Source organism: Garra rufa, chromosome 19 (genome assembly GCF_049309525.1).
Source record: "Garra rufa chromosome 19, GarRuf1.0, whole genome shotgun sequence".
Taxonomy (NCBI): domain Eukaryota; kingdom Metazoa; phylum Chordata; class Actinopteri; order Cypriniformes; family Cyprinidae; genus Garra; species Garra rufa.
Genome location: NC_133379.1, coordinates 14903172 through 14918483, shown reverse-complemented (window position 1 = coordinate 14918483; position 15312 = coordinate 14903172). Strand labels below are relative to the sequence as shown.

At 39.8% G+C, this 15312-nt stretch overlaps 1 protein-coding gene across 1 annotated transcript in view; it reads right to left on the bottom strand.

The window, feature by feature from the left end:
• The window catches only part of LOC141292526 (solute carrier family 22 member 4-like), a 40614-nt gene extending 26318 nt beyond the window's left edge, over window positions 1-14296 (bottom strand). The window contains exons 1-4 of the mRNA XM_073824555.1: window positions 13869-14296; window positions 11936-12039; window positions 2737-2891; window positions 2159-2330 (exon numbers count right to left, since the gene is read on the bottom strand). Of these exons, the coding sequence (XP_073680656.1) occupies window positions 2159-2330; window positions 2737-2891; window positions 11936-12039; window positions 13869-14273 (836 nt within the window). The 5' untranslated portion in view covers window positions 14274-14296. The remainder of the gene's footprint in view (window positions 1-2158; window positions 2331-2736; window positions 2892-11935; window positions 12040-13868) is intronic.
• Window positions 14297-15312: the final 1016 nt, after the last annotated feature.

Genomic DNA, 15312 nt, shown 5'->3' with positions numbered 1-15312 from the left:
TCCCTGTCCCAGACAGACCCTGGTCACATCTAGCTGTGGACTTTATGACCGACTTACCACCCTCCAACCACAACACAGTAATCTTCACCGTCATTGATCGTTTCTCAAAGGCATGCCGTCTCATTCCCCTTCCTAAACTCCCCACTGCCTGGGAGACAGCCCAAGCTCTGCTTCACCAGGTCTTCCGTTTCTATGGTTTACCCGAAGACATTGTGTCAGATCGAGGACCGCAATTCACGTCACGTGTGTGGAGGGCACTCTGGTCACAGTTGAATGTCAACATCAGCCTCACGTCAGGCTACCACCCTCAGTCCAACGGACAAGTGGAGAGATTGAACCAGGAATTATCCCGCTTCCTCCGTGCCTACTGCCATCTTCATCAAAACGACTGGAGTGACTACCTCCTGTGGGCAGAATACGCCCAGAACTCCTTGAAGAAACACTCCACCCAACTAACTCCGTTTCAGTGCGTTCTGGGGTTCCAACCCCCTCTATTCCCGTGGTCCGGGGAGCCCACAAACCTCCCAGCAGTGGACTCTTGGCTACGGAGGAGCGAGGCGACTTGGGACCTGGCACACACCAACCTTCACCGGGCCATCCAACGAGTAACCCGCCAAGCTAATCGCCTTCGGAGAGCTGCTCCGGAGTACCAAGTTGGACAGTGGGTCTGGCTCTCCACCAGGGATCTAAGACTTCGACTTCCATGCAGAAAGCTCAGTCCGAGGTACGTGGGTCCGTTCAAAATCATTAAACAAATCACTCCTGTTGCTTTCCGTTTGGAATTGCCTGCCCATTACCGTATCTCACCCACTTTCCATGTCTCTTTGCTTAAGCCCGCTGTAGATCCGGGAGGAGAGGGGGACCAGGACGAGGCTGCTCCGACAGAAACCCCTCCCCTAATATACGATGGTGAGAACATTTACCAAGTCAACCAGATCTTGGACTCTCGGCGCCGAGGCGGGGTTCTCCAGTATCTCGTGGACTGGGAGGGATACGGTCCCGAGGAACAGTCCTGGGTCAACTCGAAGGATATACTTGACCCCCAACTTACTACTACGTTCCATCTGGAACATCCGGAGAGACCCGCTCCTCGTCCCCGTGGAAGACCTCGGCGCCGAGGAGTAGCTCACGTCGGGAGCCGTTCGCAGGGGAGGGGCTCTGTCACCAATAACGCCTCTGTGGCCCTCTCTGAACGGACGCAGCGGGAACCATCACCTGAGTATTAGTGCTACCCGGACTCCTTTCACCCACGTACCTCGGTTAGTTCCGCCTCAGCTGTTTACAATCTGATCATTAGCTTTTCGCCTATATTAGGCGCTGACTTTCTCTGTGTCATTGCGAAGTCTTATTGTTCCTATAGTCGTAATTCTAAGCGTTATCTCTGTGTTGGATTATCTGTGTATGACTCTGGACTGTGTACCCCGTTGACGATTCCTGCTTCCTGCCATTGCGACCATTCCCTGTCTATCGAACTGTTTCCTGGATTTCCTACGTTGTTCCTGTTTTCTGGTGATTATTCTGGCCTGTTGACGATTCTAATAAATGCTGCAAATGGATCCGCACGTCTCAGTCTGACTCTCCTTGTGACAATAATTTATGAAAGGAACAGGTAAAGTCACAAATCCAAACCTGCATCACCCACACAGAGCCTTGTATGAGAATGCAAGCCATAGAACGCCAAAAAAAATCACTATTAGGCTGTGGAAAATTTAATCACTGAAATTGCTGTTAATTGAGCTGAAGCTGATGCCATGTAGCTTTTTTTTTTAAATGTCCAATGTCATTTACATCATTTTATTTAAAACTTCTGAGCATTTCAAATACCTTACATCACCTCTGTCTGTGATGTAAAAGCCATCCAAAACTCCCTCGGTCATGCATTAAAATATTTATTTAAATGCGGGTGTGGGAATGTTCACAGTCTTTGTCAAATGAGTCTTGTACAGAATTAAATGAGAACTGCTGTTAGACAATGGGTCAAGTATTCTGTTAAACAGTTTCTTTATTTTATAATGCTTATAAGCATTTGTAGATACATTTGTCTTACTCAAATGTACATTTGTGCTAATATTTACTAAACATACATGACTGTCTCAAAACAGCTCTTCACATGTCTGGTGTATTAATAAATAATATCTGGCCCATAGCAAACACCTACCACCAGAGGGGTATGTAGAAGAAACCAGGGATGGTGAGAACCAGTAGCAGCATCCTCCAATCTCGCAAGAAGTAGGCAGCCAGTGGAAGCATCATATACCCGATTGAAAAGAAAAGAAACACGCCAAGAGTGGAGAAGATGTCACGAATGGATGGGCCCAGTATTTCCATTCCTAGGGGAAGGGCATTTTTGGGGGAAAAAAAAAGTTACCCAGGATCTACAGTCTGAATTATTTTCTTACACTTCTGACTTTTTTTTCTCACAATTCTGAGGAAATTGCTACATATATAAATATAATTGCTAGCTATATTTTTTTTTTCTGTTGCAGAAACAAAAAAGGTGTAAACTAATGGGAAAATTTGAGATGTAAACATGAGCAAGAAATCAGAATTGTGAGAAAGTCGCAGTTACATTTTTTATTTTTATTTTGATCTCGTGATGTAATCAAGCTTCCATAATTTTCAATAAAAAACTGTTCATGACTGAACCCATAGTACAACAATGTAAAGATTAGTTAAGATAATTCAGTGCTAATTTGAAATGCACACTAAAAATCAGAGCACATCAAAAGTTGTTACCTAAAACAAATCCTGCCACATAGTTTGATATTTGTCCCATTCCAACAATGAAAAACAACACACAAAAAATCAACCAAGATGGAGAGAAGACTTGAATCAATGTGAACACCGTCTGAATCCCCATGGTAACAAACAGCACTTTTTTCCTGCCAAACCTAAAAACCAAGAAGAAACAAGTTTATTTCAAATAGGTGTTTTCTAGCCGATTTTCTGTCTGATTGGTATGGGCCAGTGACCAGCAGGTCAGTCTGCCCTGCCAATTACGAGGTCCCTTGCATTTTGACAGTACACCTATGGTGACTGATAATGTATTGATGTTGTGCCAGATAAGGCTCATACAAAAATCAAAACAAATGAGTGCAAAGTTATAGATGCATTCTGCGGTAGTATATATATATATATATATGTATATATATATATATGTGTGTGTGTGTGTGTGTGTGTGTGTGTGTGTGTGTGTGTGTGTGTGTGTGTGTGTGTGTGTGTGTGTGTGTGTGTGTGTACCTGGTATTCATCACGTTGTGGGGACCAAATGTCCCCACAAGGATAGGAATACCAGTAGATTTTGACCTTGTGGGGACATTTCTCAGGTCCCCATGAGGAAACAGGCTTATAAATCATGCACAATGAGTTTTTTGAGTAAGTAAAAGTGTGCACAATCTCCTGTGAGGGCTAGGTTTAGGTGTAGGGTGATAGAAAGTACGGTTTGTACAATATAAAAACCATTACGCCTATGGAATGTCCCCATAAAACATGTAAACCCAACATGTGTGTGTGTGTGTGTGTGTGTGTGTGTGTGTGTGTGTGTGTGTGTGTGTGTGTGTGTGTGTGTGTGTGTGTGTGTGTGTGTGTGTGTGTGCACCTGGTATTCATCACGTTGTGGGGACCAAATGTCCCCACAAGGATAGGAATACCAGTAGATTTTGACCTTGTGGGGACATTTCTCAGGTCCCCATGAGGAAACAGGCTTATAAATCATGCACAATGAGTTTTTTTGAGGAAGTAAAAGTGTGCACAATCTCCTGTGAGGGCTAGGTTTAGGTGGGTGTAGGGTAGGTGTAGGGCCATAGAAAGTACGGTTTGTACAGTGTAAAAACCATTACGCCTATGGAATGTCCCCATAAAACATGTAAACCCAACATGTGTGTGTGTGTGTGTGTGTGTGTGTGTGTGTGTGTGTGTGTGTGTGTGTGTGTGTGTGTGTGTGTGTGTGTGTGTGTGTGTGTGTGTGTGTGTGTGTGTGTATCAGGGGTGTGCAAAGCAGCCGGTATTTGTATCTGTATTTGTATTTGTTAAGGGGGGAAAAGTATTGTATTCGAGTAAAATTCAAAATAAGCGTAAAAATAATGAGTGATGGGAAGCTATGCTAAGGTTAACTAGCCTATAGCCTACATCTTGCTGTCTGCAAAAGACAACAGTTACTTACAGTTTTTCACGATTGCTTAGGCACAATTTTAAAAACAAGGCTCATTTTGTCAAAACCCTACACACAATTTGCACATCTACACACACAAGTAGCAGAACATTTCAGATCTTTTGCAAAATGAAACACTTAATTCAAAACTGTACAATAATTTACCAAAAGCCTGTTTTGGTTCCATATGGTGCACACATGATTCATGCAGTCGGATTCAGTTTGAACCACTTTCACACTGCTGTGCTCAATCTTAAACACTTGTAACATTTCTACCTTTCTAATGATACAGTCTGGGTTAGATTTTTTTCTCTTTTTTGAGATATTGTTAAAGAATATGAATATATTGTCCAAACACAACACACAAGACAAGTATTGCACCTTGATGAAACTATTTATTTTTTACCACGTTGTAAAATCCTTCAGTACATCATTGCAATTACAGTTTTTTACAGACGCTAGGACACATTTCTCAATACTTAGGTCACTTTTGCAAAACTCTTCACACAATTCTCCTAACTGACTTTCAGCTTGGCAAAGCAGTTCATTTCACATTCAAAATGCACCACAACTACCAAAACACTTTATTCAGGTCTCAAATAAACTCATTCTTCCAGAACACTAGCAAAGGTTGACAGCCGACAAACACACTTTGTCACCCACAAAACAATGACCTAAAAAACACTAACAACATGTAACATTACACAGTGTTTTCTTGTGTAAAACAAGGACACATCTCTGTTTATAATTGCAGTATATATTGTTTATAACTGCAATATATGTTACTGGAATGAATCAGACATGATGCAGAATTCGTCAATATTTTATGTTGTTTATTTATTTATTTATTTTTGCACTAAGTAATTCCAAAATACAAGAATTTGTATACACACCATCCACTGATACAGATACAATAGTAATGCTAATCTACTCGCATTTTAGATTTGAAATATGTTTCAATGAAATATTGCTGTTGAATTTTGCTGTCTTATTCAGTTTTGCATTATGTTATTGTTTTGAACATAAGTTTAACAGTTTTGAAAACATTATGTAAGCACGTGCAAAATGTCCTGTATGTACAAAGATTTTTGGCAGTTGTTGTGTCTGAGTGAGAAAAGAATTCATGAAATTTGAGAGATGTAGTCACTGAATACATTTTGTGCCAAAACAATGATAACTGATCCTCAGTTTAGCCCACATAGACTTCTGTTGTGCTCACTGTGTGAAGAGTTTTGCAAAAGTGACCTAAGTATTGAGAAATGTGTCCTAGCGTCTGTAAAAAACTGTAGGCTGCATTTTGCACTGAAAATCAGAACATATTCTAAATACAATATAGTACATAAACTTTTGTGGAGAAAAAAACACCTTAGCATCATCATCTCTTCATGTAGCTGAATATGGGCACTTTGTCCACATCATTATTATTATCCCTGCTGAAAAAAAAAACAGCTAAAACCAGCCTAGGCTGGTTGGCTGGTTTTAGCTGGTCAACCAGCCTGGATTTAGCTGGTCATAGCTGGTCAGCAGGCTGGTTTTAGAGGGGTTTTGGCCACTTTCCCAGCCTGGCCGGGCTGCTCAGGCTGGTCTTAGCTGTTTTTTTTTTTTCAGCAGGGACAGCCAATGTCCTCCCTCGCAAGATGGCGAGGGAAGAATTTTCTCGAATGGCGATTCCATCCTTGCCCAGACTCGGCTTCTAGTAGGTCACATAGGCCTCCTCCATTGCTTGAATGAGGGGCATAACATAGGGTCGGAGATCCTAAATCTTCCACTGCCATGCGTAAGGGAAAAAGGAAAGGAAGGGAGAATGTTGTGGGAGGTACTGTAATGATGGAACAAGTTTCTGGTTGCATTAGTCCAATACCTAGCCGGTCCAATAATTAGTCTGTCTAAAAATGTGAGTATGTGTTCTGTATTGTAAGGATCTATTTTGGCATGCCAGTGTAATGAGCCCATCCTGCATGATTGCAGCATATATAGTGATGTTCCCATGGCGTTGGCCCGGAACATTCAAAATAGCTTTGTGGTAAAAGATGTTTCTCCTTATTCCTATTACTGCAACTTACTGCCTTTTTATAGTGCTTACACCTTGATTGTTGAGTTTACAGTTAAGCACCTAAGTGTCTGGACACCTGATGGCCATGTTTAATCTATTGGTTCATATGTGTAGTATTTTGGAAAGCAGTGCCTTAAAATGGCAAAGAAGTGACATTTCTGTAGATTTCTGTGTCTAATGTAGAGAAGTGTGTTTAGTGTCTTGCAAAACAATGTGTGTAGTGTTTTGCAAAAAGTGTGAGGCTGAGAATGTGCTTATAGTTGTGTAGATTTGGGCTGAGGTTTTGCTCCTTGGGTGTCAGGTTTCACTAACTGTGTGTTATTTTTAGTTTTAGTGTGTAAGCAATCGTAAAAAACTGTAAACGTACCATATAAGGGGCCGTTCACATGTCGCGCCTAAAAACACGTGGGAAAAAAGGCACGCCACTTTCTTGCTGATTCGTTGGTTCTTGTCACATGACAAGAGAAGATGTTTCTCTTGCGGCTCGATGCGGCTGGAAAAAACGAGCGCGTCACACCGCGTGTGCGTCGCAACCGCGTCGCTTCCATTATGAGCGCGCATACCGCGCATCTACATTTAAAATAATGAACTTGAGCGCGCAAAAGAGGCAATATATATATATATATATATATGAAGAGAAAAGAGAAAATATATATATATATGATTTGGGTACACAACATTGCATGGCCAAGATGTTTCCCTGAATATCACACTGACACTGATTTTATACAATAGTAATATAGTGATTCAATAAACAAGAAGTTAAAATTAAGTGACACAATATTGACTGTTTTTGCTCAGTTACCTTGATGAAAATAGTTTCAATCAAAGCCACAGCAGAATTGTTGTGTGTCTCTGTGCAAAACAGCTGTTTCATTACTGAATGAATCTACATTTTTTAATGAATCAAGTTCATAAAAATCGTATTCATAAAGACAGTGGCTGCGTTCGAAACCGCATACTTCCATACTATATAGTAGGCAAAAAGCAGTAGGCGAGTGAATAAGTATGTTTGAATCTTCAGTATTCATAAAAGAGTAGGCGAGAATAGTAGGCGAATGCACTAATTCCCATGAGATTTGGACGAACGTATACTTAATTTGCGTTCGAATATGCCTACTTACCTACTATATAGTAGGAAAAAAAGAGTATGTGAAGAAAGAAGTACGTTCGAAACCTTATATACATTAAAGAGTAGGCGAGAAATCCCCGGATGTCCTACTGCTTCAGCCCAGATTCTGAAGTGTTCATCCATGGACACTTTTCAATCCCAGGAGGCCACAGGAGGCCAAAACGTCATCATCGAATGTGATTGAGAACAGCGACGAGAGTGTTTACAAATGTGAGTATTACAAACCAAAACACGTTTCACTGTCTTAAAATCGTATATGTTGAGCTACTGTATCGTAAACTGCTGATTTGCATTAGGTGTCAAGATGTTATACAGTAACGTTATAGTACATTTGTGATTTCGCTGTAAAAAAAATGTTTTATTACGTATAGCGAACATTAAGCTCCAGGTAGCACACGTACGTCTTCAAAAGCGGATTTACATAAACCATATACATTTTATAGAGGTATATCAAATGTCTATTTAACAAATGACAGGAAAATGTTCTAAGAGAATTGCAGATGGGCACATCACAACACCAGACAGACATCTGAGTGAGGGGTGGACGTTATGTGAGCTTATGTAGATTGACTTGTGGGGAAAAAGTAAATATAAAGTATGATCATTTGTTCCTTCCAATACAGAGATCAGATGACTATGTGCTGTTTAAATGACAGCTTTTGTATTATATTTTTGCATCTTTGTATGATCTAAAATGTCTGCAGACTGGTGTGTGCAGTGAGAAAGGAGATATCCACAGCAGCATCCTGGAAATGGTCTAGTGCCATGGATGAGACCCTCCATCACTCCACCTGCCCTTGGTCTCATCTGGACCAGATGTTGCTGTGGCCTCTTCAGACTGAAAGACCGATATGTTTGAATAAAGCTTTGTTCCATGTCTCTTTGTTTATGTTCATGGTTACTTTTATTTATTATTTAACTAATTTATTCATGTTTCCTGTTGTTGTCAGTAAATAAAATATCACAGTTTCATTACTTAATAAAAAAAAACATGCTAGTTTTACCCAAAAATAAAATTCATTATTAATCAATTATTAATAATAATTAATCAACATTTATCATTGTTATTGTTGGTAAGTGTTGGAGTGGGCTAGAAATGCATTCTGAGGTAATCTTAATTTCTAAGTAGTAATAATTACATTTTTTGAGTGTCAAATCAACTGTCTTCTCCAAAGGAAGATCTTTGAGCAGTTGATCGACGTCTCTTTTGTGCAGATATTGCAAACATGGAGGAAAACGTACTAGGTAGGGTTGTAGTGTTACTGATGCCATGAGGTGTTTATGCAACTGTTGCTCTAATTTTTGTATCATTATTACTGCATTATTTATAATTGCATACAAGGTCAGGGAAAGACTGAGATATCTTTAACAAAGAACAATCATGACTGAAAACATAACTATAATGGGTTTGCGTTAGTGATGCGCGGATGGAGGTTATATCCACGGGCGCTGCGGATAATCCGCGGGTCGGGTGGGTCGGGTAATAAAAAAATGCATTCTGATTATTTGCGGGTGGGTCGCGGGTGGATGAGATAAATCAATAATGTTGCAAATATTAACTACATTTTCTAAAACTTGAACGTGTTTTGAATACGTTTTTCATCAGGCAGACGATTTCATTTGTGTGCGTGTGTGTGTTTGCCTGTTCTAAGTTTTTGGTGACAGAAACGGTGACATTCCATAATAAGTTTGAAGGGAGTTATGCCTGTGCTAATGCTATTGAGCATGGTAATGCAGTGGTGTAGTGCATTGGTCGCTTTGCGTTTACCCACGTCTCTGATGCGCATCATTCAGTAGTGTCCTGCATTATCCAAAATCATGACAGTCCAACACATGAATAGCTAATTCAGTCGCATGTTAATAAATTGAAATATTCCCTAAAAACACCCAGTAAAGACAGTGATGTGGTCAGGACCGTGCGGCTTCTTTTGAAATATATTTGACGATTGTGCCTGAAGCGTCCACAGATGCTGCCTGTTCATTCATACGCGAGAGCATGTCAGGCTAGGCGCACAGTGGTATAATAATAATTATTATTGATTACTTATTTGAATCAGTAGATTATAATGAAAACAATACCTTAAAAATGAAAAGCAGATTTTTACGATCAGACCTTTCTTAAACTGGTGAACCCCTGTAAACTTCAGTCCAAGCATGCGTTCAAATTGTAAGTTCAGAGCGGCTCTAATACAGAGAAAACCCGACCGATTTCGTCAGAGATTGCGGAGAGTCGCATCCAGATGTCAGTTAATGTTATTCTTTTCTGCATGGATTTGGCTTAAAATCATGAGTGATAAACGTATATAAGTGTGCAGCGATTTGCAGATCAGCTGAATCAATCTGCTGTTAACATGAACCATCAATTTATCATATCATCATGCAAAACTAAGAATTACAATAAGTGTAATATGACGATCAGGTGCGGGTCGGGTGCGGTTATCTAAATCAGAGAAAAATATAGGTGCGAGTGGGTGGCGGGCGGATAATTTATTTGAAGCTGCGGATTCGGGTGACGATTGAGCCCATCCGCGCATCTCTAGTTTGCGTACATCATAGTACAATATTATTTACAGAAAAAAGGATTAAATATCTTTGAATAAGCATAATATTCATAAAATCATAATGAATTAAAAATTGCATTTGTAGTTTTTGTTCATTTATAAGTTTCAGGGATGAAACTAGAGAGAAATTCAGCAAGAAAAAGGAAAACGAATATTTAAGATAGTTTTGCATGTGGTTTAAACAATTTTGCACATTAACATATTCAAGACAACAATATGGGGTTTTTGTAATAAAAAATAAAATATTTAGGGATTAAACTGGATCATTTTAGTATTGTTATAAATATAAAAACTTAAATCAATCCAAAATAAGCTAATTCCATCAACATTAAAATATTTACAGATGAATTAAATCCGTTGCTCATATCAGTTGTTGCGCTTGTTATAACGTCATAGGTCACATGATAACGTCAACCTGGCGGAACGCATTCATACTCAACGAGATTTGGCTGTTGAGTGGGTACTCTTTTAGCGCTCGTTAAGTAAGTACTTATTGAAATTAAGTACCTACTCATTGAGTATGCGGTTTCAAAACGCAGCCAGTCACTTCCCTCATTTCTGAATGAATCAGCCATTTGACCGAATCGATTGAATGAATGACTAAATGACGCACTCATTTATTCAGTCATTTGCCACTACCTACTGGTGGTTTGGTTTTATATTTAAATAATAATTGCATTTTCCCCAACACCTCTTATTTGCATGTTAAAAAATATTTTAAACATTAATCTTTCTAAAATTATTAATGCATTTGCAGCTTCATCAAACAGTCTGTGTTAATAGTTTTGCTTCAACCGTAATCAAACACACCTGGGGCCTCATTTATAAAGACTTGCGTAGAAACCATCCTTGATTTTATCTAAGAACTTTTCTGATTTGATCGTAGGAGCGATTCAGAGAAAACGAACGTACCACGAAATCCATGCGAACGCCAGTCATTCGGTTATAAATCACAAATGATCGTGGAATTGTGTGCAGCTGAATGTTCCGCCGTCGAAACGCCCCTGCTTAATTAGTTAACATATAAAATGAGCTCATTCCTAAAGCAAAAACTCTGTGACAATGGCAAGTAAAAAGGAGCGCAAGAAATCAAATTATAGTGAGGCTGAACTATCTGCAATACCAGGGAATTACCACAAGGAAACGGTTGTACGCCAAGCTGGAATCTGACGTGAAGATAAGTACTTTTCCATGTCAAAGACGGTTTTTATAAATCTGTACTTTGACGTGGATTTGATCGTACGAACACTCTAAGATCAAATCAGTGCGTAAGAAAGTTTTATAAATGAGGCCCCTGAACAAAGCTAATCAAGGTTTGAAGGGTTACTAGCAGAGATTGTCCTACTATTGGGATATGAGAGGGTCTGTATTACTTACTATTGGATAAAGTGTAACGGTCAACTTGGATGTTGTGTGCCTTGATAACAATCACATTACAGCCTTGATGTCACTGAATTTCAATTAGACCTGTGCGACACTCTATCGCCCATTGAGGATATCATAGGAATGAATGGGAAGTGCCATAAACTTTATTCCACCAGTCGCAAAAAACTCTGTCTTCTTTGATAAATTTTTTTTGAAAATAGTTAATTCCAAAACCATTGTTTAGTGTAAAACATGTTGAAGATGAATATAAGCTACTAATAAGCTATTTCCTTACAAAAGCTGTTTAGTAGAGTGAAGCCTCTCCTCAGTTGACATTCATTCAAAAAAAAAAAAAAAAAAAAACAGTGTCTGGTCTCTTTCCCTGTGCCGCAGCATCAGCATCGTTAAGCTTTTTTGGCTAAAGGTTGCAGGCTTGCCTTCCAGCGGCTTTGGTTACTAGGAAGCTATAAGCAGGTGAGTTTTTATTAGGGTTGGAGCTAAACTTTGCAGGACTGCAGTTTCTCAGGACCAGAGTTTGCCACCCTTGCTGTCTATGCTGTCTATTCTTAAAAAGAAATCAGAATCTGCAAAAAATTAATATCGTCAGGTCACACTTACTAATGTGTGAAAGTAATTCTATATATATATGTTGGGGAAAAAGAAATGTTTTTAACCTGTCAGACATCAGTCCAGAGATCACAGAACCAGTCAAAACACCACAGTAGAAGAGAGAGGAGGTCAATGGAGCCCTCCAGTCATCTGAACACACCAGATCCCACTGTGATTGAACAAACAATGCACGTCTTAAAATGATTATACTGATTTGCATAAGGAAAATAAAGTTTAAGTTACGTTGCTAAAAGTTACACATCTAATCCACTAAATAGCGCGGTACATTATTTTGGCACTTCTGTTCTAAATAAGCACAGAAGAAATGGAGCCAAGACAATTTACTATATGGCAGTGGTTTAACCCTATGGGCTCTGAGGGTGTTTTGGGGCCCTGAAGAAGTTTTGACATGCCCTGACATTTGTGCTTTTTTCAGTATCTTAAAAACATGTTAATGGCTAAAATCTGATTACATTGTAATGAGCACAAATTGGGCTACAATAATATGTAAGCAACATGAACGTACATGTTTGTGTTTTTGAGAAAACAATGTTTATGCATGGTTAGTAAAAAACTAAAAAGTTTTGAAGTCACTGAAATTAGGCCATGAAACACATACAGAACATTTGTTAACAAGACTTTTGAGAATTAAATGTGGTAGGCTAGAATTTTTTTCAACCAAATGATGTGAAAATCATCTCGTTCACTCATTCAGACAAAACAATGTATTGATTGTAAATTTTCTAAAACATGTTTTGTGATAAAAAGGGAATATTCGAAGGAGTGGCAATGACCCATGAATATTTAGCAATTCACTCCTGAGAGTCAAAGAGCCCTCCCTAATGGCTCCCCCATCAATGACTGATTGTGACTATTTTGTAAGGAATAATGTGAGAAGATTCAAAGAATGGAGTTTTAGATTTGTATTTTATTTACAACGCAGTATAATCAAAACATACATAATGAAGGTCAAAGACACATTATTGAGCACCCTGATCTAACCACACAGATGTGCACAGACTTTGTCGCATTTCTGAAAACTTTTTTTCTGAATTCTGTTAAACAAGTAAATCACACCTAATATTTAAGTCATTACAAAACGACTGAGTGAATTCGTACACTGAGTGCACCGGGGGGACTGCAGCTTTTGCATAGTTTCCTTGCTGTTTAATAATCATTTGAAACAGGCAGTTCCAGTAGTAAGATTAAAGAATTTATCTTGAACTCTGTCACGGAAATTATGTATAAACCCTAATAAAACAATTTAATAATCAATTTACAATTAATTTGTACCTGTATTGCGCCATGGAAGAGCGCCTTGTAAAATAAATGGATGGATGATTCAGCTGCGGGCGCCATCTTTTGGCGAGACGTGGGAATTAATTCGGCATGTGACTCTTGCGGTCCATTATGGGTTATCTCTAGCTGTTGAGTGTACATCGGTTGTACACTCGTTTTTGCAGTGCATTGTGGGATTGAATAAGTGCACTCAAGCGAGAACATCCACTATGGTTTCGAACACCACTAAAGATGGCTGTCCCCTCAATTATAGTGCCCTATTTGAGGGAATAGGGGACGATTTCAGATACATCTATAATATATAATGAATACTGTTTTCAGGACATGAATATTGCTCATAAATATCAGGTTAGAGACAGCTGTCACAAAATTTATCAATAAAATTATGTATTTACATTTGTTCTAAATATTTATTTATTTGAATGTTGCCTTAAAACGTTTTACATTTGTGCTGTTTTAAGAATTGTTTTGTTCAATAATGGTCCTATTGGTCAAATAATGCTGTAAAAGCCGTACCTTATAATGGACTTTAAATGCATGATTTGAATAAATCGCATGCGTCTACAGGTAAACTAACTTTCAAAAATCAAACTCGGACATTTATTAACCGGAAAAAAATCTCCCCTATTACATCTGAACTTCTGCTTCGAGCAGAATATATAATAGGCTGGCTGTGCGCTCGATGAAGAAGAAACGTACCTCTGTAACGATCGTGGAGATGTATGTTCCTTTATCATATTCCCAGCCGTCCATACAGCCTTCTTGGGGAATAGTTGAGACATTCACATCCACCCCCGGGAGCAAACCTCTGTCCGAATAGTTTTTCACGATGTCCATTCGGTGTCTTGAACATTTACTGAATCGAAAATCTGTGTTCTTATCGTCCTCATCTAAAGGAATAGACACGTTTCTCCATTCATCCGTGATATTCAGAGCTGCGGGAATGAGACAGCGATGAGCGGGGGTATCGCCAATGAAAACCATGGATAAACCCGTGAAGCCATTTGGAATAATGCTCAAACACAAAAGACTAAACACTGTCTTTTGAAAAGGTCCCCAGTCTCCCAGGAACTCGGTGCTGTCATCGTAGTCTGGGAAGTTCATGGCAGTTGCAGCACACGTGCGACAAAAACCTTCAGACTAAAAGTGAGCTTTCACTGGTTTAAGTCCGGCTTTTATACACAAATGGGAGGAGGCAAACTCAGCTCAGTTAGGCGCATCTATTAGTGTAACTACATTTCTCCCAATAGGGTGCGGTTGCAGACATGCACTTGCATTCTCAGACTTGCACTCTTGCAGAAAACCATAAACACTTAATATGGCTTAACGTAAATGTAAATGTAAATGTGAACCGGTATATGGGTAGTTGACAAATAGCCAGCACTGTAAAAAATCAAACTTTGTAAAGTTACAAACAGTATCTTTAAAATAACAACTTGACTGTTCTCTTACGAGAGGTCTCTCGTACTGCGTAAGTATCTTACGCTAGGGGAAAATCCTTTTCTGCGAGATATTGAAGCCAAAAATTATCCTTAATTTTGAAATAATGTAAAGCGCGTTGCAGCAGCATACAGACATAGGCGAAACAGCTTGCGCGCCTATTGGCTGCTCTGCGGCAACTGCAGCAGCCTATAGAGCGAGGCCTGGCGCGACGCTAGATCCAATGGGGGCATTTCGCGCCCTTTGCGTCGCTTCCCGCCTAAAAGGGCGTGGTCTAGGCCTATAAAAACTGCTCGCAGGCAGATATTATCTGATTTTTCATCCTTCAAGCGAAGCACACGCATCGCTGGAGCTGGATAAGAAGCCGCCGTCGACTGCAAGCATCTCAGCGGGACGAGCCACTGAAGCTACTGGCCACGCCGCCTTTCGTGTGTTCCTGCTGCGCTTTCCGGCGCCTATATCCTTTAAAATCTGAAGTGTGTGTCGCCGCTGCGATACTCACTTGTCGTTAAAAGAGCAAAGCGTCTTTCTAAAGATGCCTTCTTGCGGCTCGTGTAGAGCCACACTCAGCGACGGGGACCGCCATGTTGTCTGCGTTTCCTGCCTGGGTGAGGAGCACCCGGTGATTGCGCTCGCTGAGGGCGGCTGCCCTCATTGTGAACCGTTGCCAATAGCGACTCTGAGGACTCGCTTGGCATTCTTC